Genomic DNA, 18,198 nt, shown 5'->3' on the forward strand with positions numbered 1-18,198 from the left:
GTCAATTTGTAATACTGAGTTCCACCGCTAGATGGTTCCAAGTGTCACTATTCTCGTTAGCATTATTAATATAAGCAAGTATAATAGTCGGAGATTTAAAGAAAGATTCAAAGATTCAAAGATTCAAAGATTCAAAAATTCAAAAATTCAAAGATTCAAAGATTCAAAGATTCAAAGATTCAAAGATTCAAAGATTTTTTTTTATTAATAAAATGAAAGAAGGAAGATTTTTCAGTTATTTTAAAAATAAAATATATATCATTTTAATATTAATAATATTATATATATATTTTTTCTTTTAATATTACATCTTAAGTTTCTGTATGTACAAGACAGTTCCTACCTATTCTTCTTATTATCAGTTCCTGTCTTTTCCAGGAATTTGTTTGTTTTTATTTATTCTCTACACAATTATTAATTTGCGTTAGCTAGTTACTTTCTGAATAATTTTTAGTAATACAATTAATAATTTACAAGATTGTACACACATACAGCCGAGGCAAACCCCGGTTTCATGTTACGGCGCTCTATCCTATATGACATATACATATAATAATGTAAAAATTTTAATAAATAATAAAACTTCCTTTCTCGAACACATTTAAAAAGAGAAGGAAAGACATATAAATCAATTGCCGATTTCGGCGACGAATGAGATCTCTGTTAACGTGAATCGAATCATTTGAACCAATTAAATTAGTCAGATTCGTCAGATTAATGGAAAACAAAATTAATCCTGCATTGATATTCTTCATTATTCTTTTGGACAATAAAATAATTGAAATTTCAAATTTAGAATAATTTTCATAAGTTTTTTTTATATTATATATAAGATTCTGAAAAAATTCATTGATATTTTAAAAATTATATATTAAAAATTATTTTACATATCCTAATATTTGTAATAAAAGATTTCAAAATTCTAATAAAATTTTATTCTATAGATTTCATTATGAAAACCTGAATATACTTTTATATATAAATTAAATTCTTTTCTTGGTATTTCAAAATATTGCAATTATATATCCAATACAAAAAAATTGGATATTTTTATATTTTTCAGAATTCTTTTTTTTTTTCTTTAAAAAAAGAAAGAAGTAAAATAAATTCGAATTAAAAAAAAAATTTTTAAATATTTTACATATATAAATAACAAGGATATTTCTGCAGATTATTTCTTCAACCGCTAAATCATCGTGACAATTCGATCGTATTCATTCGTTACCATCGACATAAGGCTAGCTTAAGTAATTACAGGTAATTAAAAAAAAAAAAAGTCACAATAATTATTAAAAAGAAAAAAAAAACGTCTCCTGACTAGAAACTTGCATGATCGAGCTGCAGGAGCTGGAAGGAGTATTCAGTGGCAGTAAAAAATAATCGCAGAATGGCTCCAGAACCAATTTTACATCTTTTCAATCATTTGATGTAAATGAAATGTAAAAAATGTAAAAAAAAAAAAACTCGAACACCTTTCTTATTCCGATCTGGAGATAAAGGCACTCGCGATTTTGTTAATTACAGTTAGTCGTGTTGCTCGTCATGAGACTTTATTTTGTAACTAAGATGTGTCATGATTCAACCAGTGCATAGATTCGCTCCTTCGTTAGATTCGAGGAGGATTAAAGGCACTTCCTGGCTCGTTCATTTAGATAGTTCGATGATTTTTCGAAATTCCATTGATTGACTCTTGGCTAATTTTTTCAGTGATCGTCCCCATGCTGGAAGTGACCATTCCTGTTCAGTGGTTGCCTTTCTGGAGCGTCGGACGGTCTATTTCTCTTGAAGAAGCCACACTGTTAAAGAAATAAAAGGTATTTAATTTCTCTTTCCCTATTATATCCTATCTTATTTATTAAAAAAAAATAAGTCTCATAAGAATAATTTACAAAATAATTCCAAAATCTTAAATATCTCTAAACGTCGAATTTCAAATTTCAATAGATAAATATCTTAATAATCTAATTTAATCTTTCACCGAGTACATAATTTCGTTTAATTTGCATAAACAAACCTTGTGCAGCAGGAAAATAAGCAATAGTAGAATGATGGTTCCAGCACAGGCGGAGAGTACCACAACCCAAAGTGGTATAACATCCGGTGCAGATGGCGTTATACTTGGCTCGACATTCGTTTTAATTTCGTGGCTCTTGATCACCTGTTCGGCAGGTGTACCTATGAAGGGCTGCTTGGTGACTCGGGCTATCAATTTAGTCGAGACCCTGACTTTTTCTTGAAGAGCGACCTTCTTCAGTGTCCTGGCGTCCACTCTGTACCTAGCCCCGATCCAAACCTCTTGGTCTTTTTTCAAGGGGCCCAAAACGCATCTGAGCATGACGCACTTGGCTGAATCACATGGACTAACCGGTCCTTGCATTCTAGGATCGCTTTCAAAATCTACTTTATCGTCAAACTCGGTTTCAATCGGCTCGTTCTCCAAGTCCCTGGGCACCCTATGAAGCTTTTCGAATTTCTTAAACTCGTATATTCTAAGCATGTCGCTCTCTTGCTTCGAACCTTCATCAAAATTAGGATTCTCGGTCTGCGGAATTTTCTCGACAGCCTCGCGATTTTCTCTCGCGTAAACTCTACTGGTCACTCTTCTATCCTCTGTCCTTCTTTCTTCATGAGTGCTGGAATAGCTGGACTCATAATCCTTTTCGATTTCACCAGCTCGGCCAGACTCCTCGTTCCAGGATTTACTGTAACTCTTCGTTTCGTACTTATTGCTAATGCCACCACCTCCCAAATACCCGCTGTGAGGACTCAACGTGTACGTTCTTTCCTCTGTGTAAGTGAAAGAACCCTGAAGAGGAAACCTACGGCCATCTTTAAGCACGATGAACCCTTTGCCAGTCGAATCGACCATGAGCTCGCCTTCTATCCTCAAGAATCTGCTGTCTCTGGACTCGATACCCTCAGCAACGTAGCTCTGTCTACCGTAACTGTCTTGCAAAGGGAACATAGACCCGTCCTGGAATTCTATATACTCTCTCCTGTCGGCGGAATTCCTAAATCTTCCCATGAATTGAACATAATGCTTGCCTTGTCTGTTGTACAATTCATAAACAGACGCCGATTTCGACAAAGATCCAAACAATCGTTCTAATTCCTGACTAGAGCTAATGTTGCGCAACTGGAATCCGAATTCTCCCCCTCGAACAGTCTCCTCTCGATCACCGGTGATGAAACCAGCCTGTATCCCGCGATGTTCACCGCCAGAGCTGCCATAACGCCTCTCCTGCTCGAGCCTATATTCCTCCTCCTCTTCCATTCTCCTCCTTTCCTCCTCTCCTTGTCGCTGACGCATCTCTTCTTCCTCTACCCTTCTTCGTTCCTCCTCCTGCCTTCTCGTCTCCTCCTCCTGCGCTCTCCTCCTCTCCTCCTCCTGCCTTCTCTGATATTCCAAACGTTCTTGCTCCTCTCGTTGACGCTGCACCGCCAAAAGTTGTTCCTTCTTTCTATGGTGCTCCAGTCGAGCTTCTTCTTCCTGTCGACGCTGGGCCTCTTTTTGCCTCAGATATTCCTGATACCTTTCGTCGCTCTCGTTCACCTCGGAGTTGAATCTGTTCGAAGAAGATACGCGGCCACCAGAGACACTGGTCTCGCCCCAACGATTCTCAAACGTCTGAGAATGATTCGTCCTGGTTTCATAACTCTCGTCGAGGCCTGGAACTCTTGTACCAAATGTGCTGCCATCACTGGGCCGGAAACCACCGCCCAAACTGGCCTCCCCGTAAGTACCAGACTCAGTGTCAAAAATCACGCCTCTATTGGCAGCTGACAAGTCGCCAGTATTTATAGAACTGGTCCCCGAATTGTTCTGCGTGTAAGTCGTGATTAGAACGTTTGGTTTGTTGCCAGTGTCCGATAATTGGAACCTTCTTGTCTCGCTGGTGATAACTTGAGAAGAGGAGGAAGAAGAAGAGGATGATGATGACGAGGAGGAGGAGGAGTGACGAGATTTCTGAATGTTCGAACTATCGCCACTGTTGATGTCAGACTCTTCTTTTTGGGTCAGCTTGCTTCTGTCGGCGTCGAATCCTCGTTGCACGTTGATCGTCCTGCCTGATTGAGACTCGTCCAGGATCACTCCCGATGGATCTGAGTGATGCGAGTACATTCTCCTCCGTTGATCCAACTGGAAACGTTAACGTACACATTTAGCCAATTAAAAAGATACAATATCGTATCGACCGTCTCTTTTTCCAGTAATTGTGGTAGAATTTTTTTAAAAAATCATACCTTTAAACTAAGATAATTCGCATTGGCAGGTTCACAGGCAATGGGTCCAGACGTTTCCGGCTGCTCCAACAAGTACAGCAACTCATTTCCAGCCAAGGTTTGCGCTGGCCAAATGAGGAATGCCTCAGCCTCGATCACGTCCGACGGTCCCTGGTTCCGAATAGTGTAGTTGTGCGTCATGGCTGGACCAAATTCTCCTTCGGTGGTTGCATTCGTCTCGCTGGTGTAATTATCCGGATTGTAGTAAAGATCCTTGGGCTTGCTCTCGCCGTCCACGCGCAGATCGGTCTCGATCCAAATCGGTAGCCTCAAAGTGTAGCTGTTGTCCTCGGTCGTGAACGGATTCTCAGGGTTGGTCGTGTTCACGTCCATTTCGAATTCGTAGATTGGCTTCATGCCGTGGGAGGTGACGGGTTGCAGCAACACTTTGAATTTGACCAAACCATTTTTCTGCAACGGGTTGCCAATATCGCAGCGTAGAGTATTGTTGTTGGATTGTTTGGGCGCCGAGCATTGAACGGGCACCCCCATAGTCTCAATCTTTTCCACCTTGATGTAATCGATACCGGCGGGCAGTTTCAGATTGTAAGTCGACTCGAAAGCGTCTTCGCCCATGTTCTGCACCAACACGTCCAACTGCAATCGTTTGCCCGATCCCAATAGATACTTTTGCACGTTTGACGTCACGTTCATTTGCAGATCGGGGATGCACACGTTGTCGGGGCCGCAGTTCTTCCTGATCGACAGAGAGTCCTTCCTGGACGTCGTCGAGCCGAGGATCGGCCGCAACGGGAGTTTAGGATCTCTTGGTCGAGTGTCCTCGTAGCGTTCCTCGTCGAGGCTCATTCGCATCTCGGCGTCCAGGGAAGTGAGCTTGTCACGGATGTTAGGCGTCACGTAGACCTGCGAATGATGAAAATGATGCTCGTCAGTCAGGTTTTTTAATCCTTTCCTTGTCATCTTTTAACTTAAAGGCGAATTATTATTCTTTACACTGAACCTGAACAGTGCGACAAAACTGTCGATCCCTGTCCACCATGATGGTACGGTTCATCGTGTTTCTTCCCTCCAGCTCCAAGAAGAACAACCTAGGACTTTTCGTCTTTTTCACGTCCAATACGTATTGTATGTTAAAGTTGTGCCTGGGAAAAACACCGTCCCCGTTGTACTTGAAACAGGCCCTCAACAGAAGGCAAGTGACCCTGTTCCCATCCGATAGCGTGCAATTCCTATCGTCCAACGAGATTAATTTCGACTCAAGATCGAACGACACGTACGAATCCATCTTGATCACGGGCCTCGATCTGAAGAACACTGCCGTGCTGGACTCGTAAGCGCCCACCACCATGTCCGGGTAATGATTTCCATCCAGGTCAAGGCCACCAGCCACGGAGAACCCGAAAGTGTTTATGGGAACGTCCAGATTCTCGGCGTGGATCACCTGAGAATACTTTTCCAGGACACCGGTTGACGAGCCGTGGTAGATGTACACCGCACCGTGGCCGCGTAGACCACCGTAAGGAGCGCCCACCACGAAGTCCCCGTAACCGTCACGGTCGATGTCCCCGAGAGAGGCCAGTGACAAGCCGAATCGGCCACGATTGCTCTCCCCGTCCCTGGATAAATGATAAGCAATTATCGCGTTGTAAGTTCAACGATCCGTGTGTGCGTGCATGCGTTCGTGTGTGTGCATGTTTACGTGTGTGTATGTTTGCGTATGTTTGTGTGTATGTGTGTTTGCGTGTTTGTTTTGTGTTTGTTTTGTGTGTGTGTTTACGTGTGTTTACGTGCATATGTGTTTGCGTGTTTGTTGTGTGTGTGTGTGTGTGTGTGTGTGTGTGTGTGTGTGTGTGTGTGTGTGTGTGTGTGTGTGTGTGTGTGTGTGTGTGTGTGTGTGTGTGTGTGTGTGTATGGAGTTTTGACGGAAGATCTTTAGGATCTTTTTTTTTTTTTTTTTTTTATGAAACTTTTAGATGAAATCTTGTTGATTTTTTTCTTTCTTTTCTTCTTTCTTATAATATATTTGTAATATTATCTTATATAGGAGAAAATAATTATACACACGTACCTGGAATCTACTTTGCGGAACTTTTCAGGTCCAACGCCCTGATAGATCACGTACACCCTTCCGGTCTCGATTGTCATTTCTGGGTTATCCGGCACCGTGTACATAGGCGCGCCAACAATAAGATCGTCCAAACCGTCGCCGTCGATATCCCCGGATGCAACGGCGTAACCGAAATAAGCTCCCATTTGCTCTCCGGTTATGTTACGAGGATTCGTCATGTTCGAGGTAAAAAGTATAACCTATAATGTATTTGAATATTATATAGTCGAATTTATTCTTTTAATATTATCTGAAAATCAGCTAAGAGATTACTTTCAACGTATTAATTATTTTGCGTTAATCAAATTACGTTTGAAAATCGATAGGAAAATCGATAAAGTGAATTCGTCAATTTTATTTCTCTGCAGGTTACTTTCTCTCCTTCGTGCAAAAAGAGGGAGAAATTAATTTTCTTATTTCCTTTACAATCGCCCTGTTAATATTTCATGAACGTACTTTGCCGAGGAGGTCGGAGCCACGGGGTACACCGACGGCTGTTCCGCTGTCACCGTTTCCAATAAAATCCCCGCTCGTGACAGAGTAACCCATGTAGCTATCGTCCTCGGTTGCCGGCCCTTCCTTCGTGTACATTATTTTCGCGCGCCCGTTCAACGGCTGTGAAAACGCCTGCCCTGTAAAGCAAGCGGCAATCGAATAGATCCAATCCAATCGAAGTTACACTCCTGTCCAAGACACGAATACTTTCCCAAACACGTTCAACACTTTCCGACTACTTAAGCTTAGAGCGAAACTCTAAATAACGTCGGGATGGAAATGTAACACGCGTGAGAAAAACCTTTGCTTCGTGAAACATAGCAAATATTCGATATAAAAAAAAGAAAGATCCAAGTTCGATTTTATTTTATTATTATCCATATATTTTGTATCTTTGAGATTTAAAATTTAAAAATCGTAAAAATCGTAGTCGGATTAAGTGTAATATGCTTGTGTGAAGTATCGTATCCTAATGATTAATCTAGCTTTCTAAGCGCAATTGTTTAATCAACAATTCTGGATCTTATTATATCCGATCATTCTCTACTGCTGTGCAATTGCAACACTTAAAGTTTAAACGATAATGAACTTCTTTGAAACTTTGATTAGAAGGGTATTACATTATATATCGCTATACTTGCTAGGCTTGCTTCGGTTTATTATTATTGTTTCTCTGGTGGCAAGCTGCAAAAGAAGCGGGCCTGCACCTGTTAAACATTGCCACCCTCGCTACTCACCTGGCAGTAATTAATAAGTAATAATAACACACGGTGCATTAATCATCAATCGGATATTAATCACTTGGAGGGAGGAGCGTCAGAGGCGTCCACAGGCCGCCTCAAACTGTCAAGCATACAAGATTATACTTTACGCTAATTGCAAATTAATGCGCGGAACAAAGAATTTTTTCCTTTCTTCTTCCCTCCGCTTTTTTCTTTTCGAGTTTTGCATTTGTAGTATAATATTCTTGAGCGTGACAGTTTCAACACGACAGTTTCCTTCAAATTATTAATCACAGGGTTAATCGCGATGAATCCGCACAAGTGGAAGCCAGATGAACATGTAATTATTGGAAATGAATTATTTGGGGGGTCAAGCAATCGAGAAAGGGAATACTTTGTTTGATGGTTATATTCTCTTTGTCGAATTAATTTCGAAAATCTCGTCATTAATATATAATATATGGATCAATATTTGTTGTGAACAGTTGTGAAACGTTTAAGATATTAAGTAAATAATAAATATTTTTGATTTTTTTCTTTTCTTTTTTTCTTTTTAATGAAGAAATTTTTTAAAGATGTCATTTAATCTAATATCTTTTTAAATCAATTTAAATGTTAATTCTCTATTAATATAATTATTTTGATCTTACAGATTAAATAAGGAAAAAAAATTTTTTTAAATAATATATTTTCAATTAAACAATTAAACTCCCTTAAACGCTTCACAAGGTCGAATTTTCAAGGGAATCAAATGCAAAGAAGATCGTCTTTGAGCGTGAAGCAGCGCATGTTAATGGGCGCTGTCGTTAACAAAATGGCGGCGGATTAGAGGTGTTTAAGAAAAGAAAAAAAACAGGGCTAGTTTTAAACGACGACACGTTTTTACATTTTTGATTAGGGGTTCTCGTTCAATTACGCGATACCTGATGCATCTGCTTCGGGGGTGACGAACATCGTCGCTTGGAACCCCAATCTCAGACTGGTGTCGATCGAGTATATCTGACCTGTAATCGTTCAACGAAAGCCTCTAAATCACTTTAAAGATCCGCAGAGCGTGTGTGGTCGCGGTATTTGTGTCGCTGTTCCGTCGCCCAGGCGTTATGGAAGCTCGATTTCTTATCATTCCAATCAATGGCTTTTCAATCGTCCAATTAGTGGAGGGTGATACGAGGGATTTAATTTGGTTGTCATTTTGCTGAGAATTTTTAAGAAGCCCAATTGGTTTAGGAAGCAATTTTTTTTAAATTTTCGTTCCTTAGAATTCCCTGTTTTCATTGAAATCTTCATTTTTAATTTTGCTTAATTCTTAAATTGTTGTTCTTAAATTTCTTAATACTTTTTTTTATTAATTTTCTTAAACTAATTTTATTAAAACAAAAATTCAAAGATCATGAAAGAGTTGGCAATAATTTAAAAATCCTTTAGGAATAATTGATTACTGTAATAATATTTAAAGTTTAGAGAAAATTTAAATTTTAAATCGTAGAAAAAAAATTTATTTATTATTCCACGAATAAATATATTGAAATTAATCTTATAACACGAAAGAAATTTCTCGAATTCAAAGGGTTCAAATTAAGTATTCGAAGAGGGAAACTAAAGGTGCCACTTTTTCAAATTAAATTCTTTTCCTCCGTTTCCCAGTTTCTTCGATCAAACGGAAATAAAATATAGATACGCGTATTTGTTTTATCAAGTTGTACAAGGTATCGTGTTTCAAGGTGGTAACGATTGTGAAATTGTCGACCTGAATCGAACTATGGAAACGATGTATCAAGAGAGAGCCTTACCTTGCCAGTACCAACTTCCTGGCGCCCCGATGAACAGCCTCTCACTATTCTGAAACGAATGGAAAGGCACGACATTAGAGAAATTAATCGACGTCAAATAACTAACGACTGGGACCACTTTACGATGTACTTATATTATCGGTTAAATTTGTATTCCAGTTTCTTCTCTTTTTTTCTTTTTTTTTTTTTTTTCAATCTTTAATGGAATCTTCAAATTACTTTTATCCACGATAAAGCTTCCTCTTATTCCATATTCAACATTTTTCTATTTCTATTTTACACAAATTTGCATTCCATTTGTTTAAATTTATATCATTAAAAACTACTATCTATCTATTAATACTTACTCAATAATTTTTAATTATTCGTATTAATTAATTATTTAACAATAATTTAATATTATAATAATGCAACGTACTTGGACCTAACCTAATCAATATATATATATATATATATATATATATATATATATATATATATATATATATATATATATACTATCACAATAAGTTTGTAATTTGCTTCGCATTAAAAGAGAGAGGATACAACTTATTGTATCCGTCCCCCGTGGCTTTTAGGCATAGGCATAAATTTCAAAGACGAAGAGCACATGTTGCGAGCGTGCAGAATGGAAATAATAAAACAACGGAGCGCAACAATCGCGATTTTTTCTAGCCGCAAGGCGTTAATGGAATCAGGAAACGAACGCACCCACGAAAGCTCAACTTTTCTTTCTTCGATCGAGGAGATAATGGTTTAGATAAAGGACGTGGCTCGCGCGCACGAGCCCGAGACGTGATAAATCAGCTGCTCGTACGTATGCTGGCTACGGTGTATCTACGCGCCACGTCACGCATGCTAAATCAGTTTCGCGGATCGTGGCCTTCGCGATCCACGAACGCGACCATCTCAACGCCCTTTCGCGAAAAAATCGATGATCGATCGCTGTGCAGCCGCGGATAACTTGAACCAAGATTATTAAGATTCCTTCGCAGTGGTTAGAAGAACGATTTTGGCGTTTAGGTTAGGTTAGATTAGGTTAGATTAGGTTAGATTAGGTTAGGTTAGGTTAGGCTAGTTTGGGTTAGGTTAGGTTGGGTTAGGTTAGGATTTTTAGAAGTTCCGTATACAAAATTGTGATCTTGTGATAGCTGGAATATAGATTTAAATGATTTTGCTTTTTATAGAGACTCGATGATTGAACGATGTTAAAAAATATTGGAGAATATAATTAGAGAATAATATCTTTTCTAAGAAAAATATTTTTATTTATGACCGAGACGGAAAGAAGATTTAGATCTTATGATTAACGAATGCAAATTTCTAGTCTTTGTTTCCCAAAAGAGGAGTTTTTAAAATGAATTTAGAAACATTTTTAATTCCCTTCGTGAAAAGGGCGAAACATAACATCGGTATAAAAGTTAGGTTAGAATCAATTAAACGAAATACGCCATATCCTTGACACCTTTCCAACCACCAATTTTATTCACATCCATTCATCAAGACGTTTCTACATATAGATCACGAATAAATAAGATGCAATAAAGATACAGCTAAAATCCGCATCTCCCCATCTCGCCCATCATTCAATGTCCGAACGCGAGGTTCACCAATCTAAATGTAGCATCTCTTCGTAAACGCGATTGCGCGTTACGCAATCGTGCGTTCGTGCACGTTTGTGGCGTGCCGCTAAGAAAAGACGGATATAGTCGAGGGACGAGACGAGCGTTCGATCGAAAGCCAATAAATTCGAGAGCTTGTAACGCGGATCGAGTGTCGCAACATTTCGGTGGTGGCCGGTGATAAAACAACTTCGCTCTCCAGCTTCGTTCACATACGACGCCCTCCCACGGCCGTGCACTTGTTAATCGGCGCATGAGTTACTCGAGTGCCACTCGAAATCATCGACATACCTTCGAACCTGCCTATCGGTCGTTCCCATGCGGCCCGACACTTTCACGCGGCTCGTCTGACGCGTGCAGCGTTATACTACTTGCTTTTATCGATCGAGCGACTTGTTGAGCCGCGAAAAAAAAATGGCGCTCGCGAAAAATTTGAAAGATTTATGGGATTTATGGGAAAATTATAGGATCTTACAGAATGAATAAAAAATTTTTTATATTAAATTCGTTGTACGCGTTTTGCTCTCTAAAAAAGCGAATTCTGAATGCTCCAATTAATTCCATTTATCGTGGTAGCATCGCAGCAAGCTCGATTAGAAATTAATATTTCATTGCGTAACGTTGGATACAGGTTTCGTTAGCGGCATATTTGCCGAGGTTGAAAGCCCACATACCCGACTTCCTGCCGTTGCGTTTACACTATGCTGTAACGGTAAGCCCTCCTACAATCTTATCTAACGACGATGCAACAGTAGTAAAGACTATGTATGCCTGAATACGTATTCAGTCCGTGAATGAACGATTGCTATGAATGCAAATGTACGTGATTTATAACGTGAATTAAAATTGATCCGCGAATTAAAGTTGAAGTAAAATAGATTGATAGTAAATTATATTCAATAATATCTTTGTAAAATAAATCCAAACGTAACAAACGCTAAAATATATATATGTGACGATACGAGACGAGATATAAAATAGCTATAAATGACAACAGATTAAAAAATAAAATACTATTTATACTTAGATTGTAAATAACTAACCGACGGATATAAATGAAACGCCATAAATGCAACTAATAAACTGATCGGAAAAATTATTATAATAGCTAAAGAAGATAAAGTGGATATCGAGTTACTATAATTATCGAAGGTCGCATGTGAAATGACTATAATTACGAACGAAACCACAAACGATCTCCAGATGTGTATCCACGAGTAATGTAACCACAGCCCGATATAATTATGCAACTCTAAAAACTATACAAATATACGATTCTTAACTTTTTCTTGTTAGGAATTTCTCGACACTGTATTACTGTATTCCAACAATTCAAATTAAATAATTTGTCTCCGTACATATCCCTTTTTTATTACATTGTTATTACTCGTTATTATATATATATATATTATATTATTATTGTTGTTTATTAAATTGTTAACATTCATTTCATTCCAAGAATCAAATTTTTTTCTCAATATAGCATGTATAAAATCCACGCTTTAACAAGCTGCCATCGATGCCATCCCCTCTGATTAACCTTTGGCAAGAAGATCGAAATCAAGGTTTCGCTTAGAGATCAAAGTGTTAATCGCGGTACAATGTCGAGGATGCACCTACGCTCAGGTCTCTACGCCCACGCGTGCTCAGAAACGTGAATAGAACGTTTCCTTTGCGCGAGAAGACGCGCAAGAATTCTTCTATTGGTGGTCGAGAAATACCTGAGAGGAGATTAGATAAAGGGGAACAAGAGGAGGGAAATCGGTGTCAGGGTTCAAGCGATCGTGATGGGAAACGTTTGTTGAATATTAATTAACAATCCCAAGAATATTTTTAATTATTTATTTTATTACTTGCGAAATAATTACACGATGCATCGTTATGAATTACACCTTTCCCCATTATTTCTGAGCGTCAAAACGAATCATCGAAGCAAATTTTTCTTTCCTACGATAAAAATTTGCAAAAACTTGCGATCACGAGTTTCTACGATCGTCGAAAATTCACAATGGCTATGACTAAAACTTTCGAAAACGAGGCACATAAAAGGATAGGTGAACGAGGCACGGAGCTGAAAGTTGAAAATGTGACGGCACCGCTCGCGGATTCTCCGGTTCCGTTGCACGGCGAAAGGGCCGTGTCTAGTTTCGTTTTACTCTGCTTATCATGAGAAATGGCGGCCGTTTGTAAAACAATGCAGCCGCTAAGGGAGGACGAGCAGCGGCGCGTAGGTGGCCTCCTCGCAATGCTGGCCGACGGTGAACACGGAACACGGTGACAGAACGAAATGTCCGTGCCTTAAATGGCCACCTGAGGCTCCCCTGTCGTTTCTATTGCAGCTCGCCGCTCCCGTGTCGCCCGTCTGCCCGTTTTCCTTCTCCCTCTTACTCTTTCTCTCTCTTCCCCCGTCACTCCTTCTCTTTCCTTCCGCCTTCCTTCCTTCCTTCCTTACGCGCGATGACCACGTGACGCCCGCTTTCAAAGCGTGAACCGATTGGTCGAAAATTTTTCTTTCTTCCCGGATCGATCAATTATCATTAATCGATTATGTGTGTCGATTTTATCCTTTGAGGATATATCGAATTTTTCATATAATTTCAAAGGGAGGTTTATAAATTCATCGTTTATTAATCGATAAATTAAAATGACAAATTTACAGGAAGACTCATCTTCGTAATAAACTTGGCGATATAATGGTCTTGGTTTGTATGTACACACGGTGTACACAAGGTAGGGTTAGGGATAAAACGTGCGCAGGGATATGTTGCACAGGCACGCCAAGAACGAAACTTAGAGTCCAGGAAGAATAATAGGAATGCATTTTCACTGGGTTCGATAAGTAATCTTTGCTCCATTAGGAGCCGTGCGGGCGATACTCGTAACCACTGTCACGACAACCTTACCCGCTGTAATTCTGCCCGATCGCGCACTTTATGCACTCGACTCGCTGCATTTGCATTAGGTGCTTCTTTCTTACTAAAGCCGTGACTATTACCACGCCGCGTTTCCACAGTCGAAGGTATTCCTTTCGAACAAACCACAATCTTAAACTTATCTTTTAATGTTCATTCGGGTATTTCGGTATATCGGTAGTTGTGTTCGTTACTTTTAAAGATTAATTGTTTAATTTGACGATAACTATACTGGACGATAACGATAAATACTGGACGATCTTTTTTCTAACCTCTTTTTTTATTCTGCATACTCATAGCTTTAAAAATTCCAATTCCTAACCTATAACATAACCTAATCGAAACACATCACGCGGAAATCTTATTACGTTTATTCTTATTTTTTTCTTTCACGATCAATTAATCTTACCTTAAATCTTCAATTATAATTTTCCTAACGATTTTAGTTAAAGTTACAAACATCATCTTTATTTATGTATTATTGCACAGAGTACATTGCGATCGAACCGAATCGAACTTCTCCGATCTAAAAAGCGAAAGGCTCAAATCATACACCGAGAAATCGTGTCCCATTAATTCCACTTTGAAGCAAAAAGCGCTGCTATGACATAAACTCCTCGACGCTATCGGCGGGGCATCTCGGTTGCGTCAGTGCATCGAGTGCATGCAGCGTGCGGCCTCTCTGTGTATGGATACTAGTGGCGCCAGCCACGGTGGTGCACTTTAGGGGCCGGTATTATTTATCGTCGCGCAGAAATGTTATTATTTGTGAAGGGAGACCGTGAGCCCGGATTCGCACGCTCCACGAACAATGGGGCCCTTCCCCGACCATGTCAAACCGTGCCACCGAGTCACGTGCACGCCCGATGCACCTCTCTCTGCGTGCATGGGTGCAATAACCGTGACTCCTGTGTTCTGGCGCCATCCACCGGGTCACGGGAATTCTAACCTAACGAGTGGAGCGATTGAAACGTACTCTTTCTCGTTTCTTCTTTTTTTTCTTTTTTTTCTTTTTTCATTTATTTCAATGGAAATAAGAAGAATTTCCAGTGAGAAAGAAATTCAATATACAATAAATCAGAAAGCAGAAATAAAATCGAAGATCTACGATCTTTGGATCGAAACGATCGGAATGATAAGAAAGATTTCTTTTTTTTTTTTTTTTACTTCAACGTTGCGTAAGACGACGTGTTTACCGCGTTCGCCCAATTTCCATGACCTACATTTACGTGGAATTTATAGGTAACCAGGTATCGTAAGTTTCATATTAAGTTTACTTTTGCACTTTTGTTGACAATATCTTTATTGGTTTATTAATGGAGAAAATAACTCGATTTCGGATTAAAAGAAGTTTTATATACTTGAATCGAGGTCTCGATATTAAAGCGTGAATTTAAAGTGGAAGCTTTTCACTGACGCATTGTTACACTCGCATAATTTCATCAAGACTAATCATACTATGATTAGTCTCTCGTACCCGGAAGCCCGAGTACGAGCAATACATTAGAATTAAGATACAGAAGTCAGGGATTGTATCAAGCATCTCGAATATTTTCATCTTTATTACTACATTTAACTTTACATTATAAATTGACATTATTATTATTCATACAAATCCTTCCTTTTCCAATATATCTCTATCTAAAACATAACCATAACAAAAAAAATTCTATGCAATTCTTTACCTCCATCAATTTTATTTTTCTAATTTTCCACTTTTGCTCATCGACAGAAACAAATTTCAACAAACAAAAAAAATTCCTCGACACCGAAAATCGATAATCTTTTTTCCCAGAGAGGCAAAATGGCTCCAACGAAATTTGCAACCCCCTCTCGGTGTCTATCGTGCTGCTTTTACAGCGGAGGCATTAGCGAACCGGTAGCCAAGCAAATACGTGCATTTGTCGGGGGCGCTCGTACGACACGCTCGAACACAGAGGCGCAGGGGGCCCAATGGACGTTCGTCGAGCGAACGAAAGGAGGGAAAGGGAGAGAGAGAGAGAGAGACGGACACGATGTACCCCCTACGGAGTAGCGCTGCCTCGATACTTGTACACGCGAAAAATTTGCAACCAGAGACAATGGCGGCCCCGGGAACGAAACACGACCGGCACGAGTTGTATTCTGGCGCCGATCAAGAGGGCGGAGGGAAACTTGGCCAACCGAGAGAGATTGAAATATAACCGCTCGCTCAAATATGTATGGGCGCATGGTGAAATTTATGCCAACGTTTCTGCGTATTTATGCGCCCGTCTTTAACCGAATGAAGGCCGACCGATGATAAGTTCTACACGCGGAACACTTTGGCGAAGACTTTTTCGAACGAGCCTTCGAAACACGTTGTTTTTTTCTCTCTTTCTTTCTCTCTCTAGGATATCGTCGATTGAAAATATCCAATTTTTGAAAAATTTAATCATCTTCTGTCTAATCTAAGGTCTAATTTAAAAGACTATAATATAAATTTAATATTAATATAATATTTAAAAGATTATAATATAAATATAATATACGTGAACAGAGATTGGGCATTAATGTCTGTTGGAAAAATTGTTGTTTGTTGTGAAAATGCAATATTCATTCCTAACTTTTCATAGTCGATCCTCTTCTCGCATAACTTTTGACTTCATTAATTGTTATTATTATATTTTGAGCAATAAATTATCGAGGTGCCTCAATAATTTTTTCCCCCCTCGACAGAGTATCAAACGTTCCGTTCCTCTTTAACTCTTATATATGATCTCGAGTGGATCTCACCAGCCACGTTGAAATCGGCGTTGGGATCGGGGAAAGATAAATTTCTATCGAGGCCGATCTAAAATGATTTTCTCTGGAGATGCTCTGGAATAACGTGAGTGCGAGCAGACATTGAGATTTCACGAAAAAGACCTCCCCACGAGTTTATCCTCTTGCTCGAACACCGAGGGGAGGGGAGGGGATACACGGTTCGAGCTCGAGAGGATCGATGATCGCGTTCGAACTAGCGTATAGATCGGTATCACGGCCGGATATCAATCGATCTTGACTAGATCCTCTGTAGATCGGGGGATAAGGCGCGGAACCAGATGCAACAGAGGTAGATACCAGGAGCGGCAGTTTAACGCGAAGATCGATGGCCGATTGCATACTGAACGGCGTCGAGGAGGCTTCTAAATCACTGGCCGCGAGATTTAGTGCACGTGAGAGAGAAAGAGAGAGAGAAAGAGAGAGTATTCTTCTCAGAGATTGTGCTCGAAGTTTTCAGAGAAAAAAATATTGCCAATGCATGATGTTTCGCAAAAAAAATAGAATTTGCCTGATATATAATGTAGTTAATAAGAAATAGTAAGAAATAATAATTATATATAAATATTCTGGTTTAATACATTGAAAAGACTTCACGAAAAGAACGTTCAGAGTAATTTTAAAATTAGTTGAAAAAAATTCGTTAAGTAATTACTTAATTAAAAACTTTTATTAAATAATATTTGTATCAGCTTCTCATATAATCTCGACAATCTTTTCCATTACAATTATTCGCAATTATATTTATATAATAATAATAAATTATCGAAATAACTTATTCCTAATATTCAAATTATATTAACATCCCTACGAATAATTTCCAACGAACCTAATCTCAAATTCTCAACTTCTCAATCTAATCTTCAATTTCGACTTTTTCCAAAAAAATTATTGCTCCATTCCAACTTTAAAATTTTATCAATTTTCTAATTTTAAAATTATTCCACGTAATAATAACCATATTCAGAACGAAAATCAGACTTTAACCTTAAATTTTATCGTTAAAACTCGATTAAAGGGAAAATTGCTATTCTCAAACTCCCATTAAGAGTTCTATCTAATCGCGAAATTAACCGATCCATTAGAATTCGCCAGCCGAATTGGCGCGACTCCGAAAACGGCGAATGAAGATCGAGAGGGCGTAAGAGGAGGAGAGGGAAGGGAGGAAGGGGGGAGAATCGAATTTGCCTAAAATCATTGCGCGAGCGCCGTTTCACGGACTCGGATACGGAGCGTGGGTACGGGAGGCACGATTGACCGTTTGCACGCCGCGGGGGTGGGGTATTAACATTGAATGCCGAGTGGAAGTTAGAGCCGGCCACGTACCGCGGCATGCATTAAACATCTGCTGCCATATAGAAGAGGCCGGACAATTCTGAATTATACATCCCCACCGAGATGGCCGGCTGAGTGGCCACGGAATTGTCCCACTATTTCTTTGCCGGCAATCGAAGCTGTCCAACCGAGCCCCGATAACGCCGCTCCCAGCCTGGATTCGAACTCCGTGACCGGAAATCCTGCCTC

At 39.3% G+C, this 18,198-nt stretch overlaps 1 protein-coding gene across 2 annotated transcripts in view; it reads right to left on the reverse strand.

Annotated features, from left to right (window-relative positions):
- Positions 1–1,429: 1,429 nt before the first annotated feature.
- The window catches only part of LOC724548 (integrin alpha-PS2), an 86,813-nt gene continuing 70,044 nt past the window's right edge, over positions 1,430–18,198 (reverse strand). Inside the window, exons 6-13 of one of the 2 annotated variants that reach the window (XM_001120437.5) lie at positions 9,360–9,408; positions 8,493–8,573; positions 6,809–6,984; positions 6,314–6,552; positions 5,246–5,861; positions 4,246–5,148; positions 2,015–4,141; positions 1,430–1,796 (exon numbers count right to left, since the gene is read on the reverse strand). In XM_001120437.5, coding sequence (XP_001120437.3) covers positions 1,704–1,796; positions 2,015–4,141; positions 4,246–5,148; positions 5,246–5,861; positions 6,314–6,552; positions 6,809–6,984; positions 8,493–8,573; positions 9,360–9,408 — 4,284 coding nt within the window. In that variant the 3' untranslated portion in view covers positions 1,430–1,703. The remainder of the gene's footprint in view (positions 1,797–2,014; positions 4,142–4,245; positions 5,149–5,245; positions 5,862–6,313; positions 6,553–6,808; positions 6,985–8,492; positions 8,574–9,359; positions 9,409–18,198) is intronic. The other variant, XM_006565052.3, reaches the window with a different exon arrangement.

The sequence above is a fragment of the Apis mellifera genome, linkage group LG13 (assembly GCF_003254395.2).
Source record: "Apis mellifera strain DH4 linkage group LG13, Amel_HAv3.1, whole genome shotgun sequence".
Classification (NCBI taxonomy): Eukaryota; Metazoa; Arthropoda; class Insecta; order Hymenoptera; family Apidae; genus Apis; species Apis mellifera.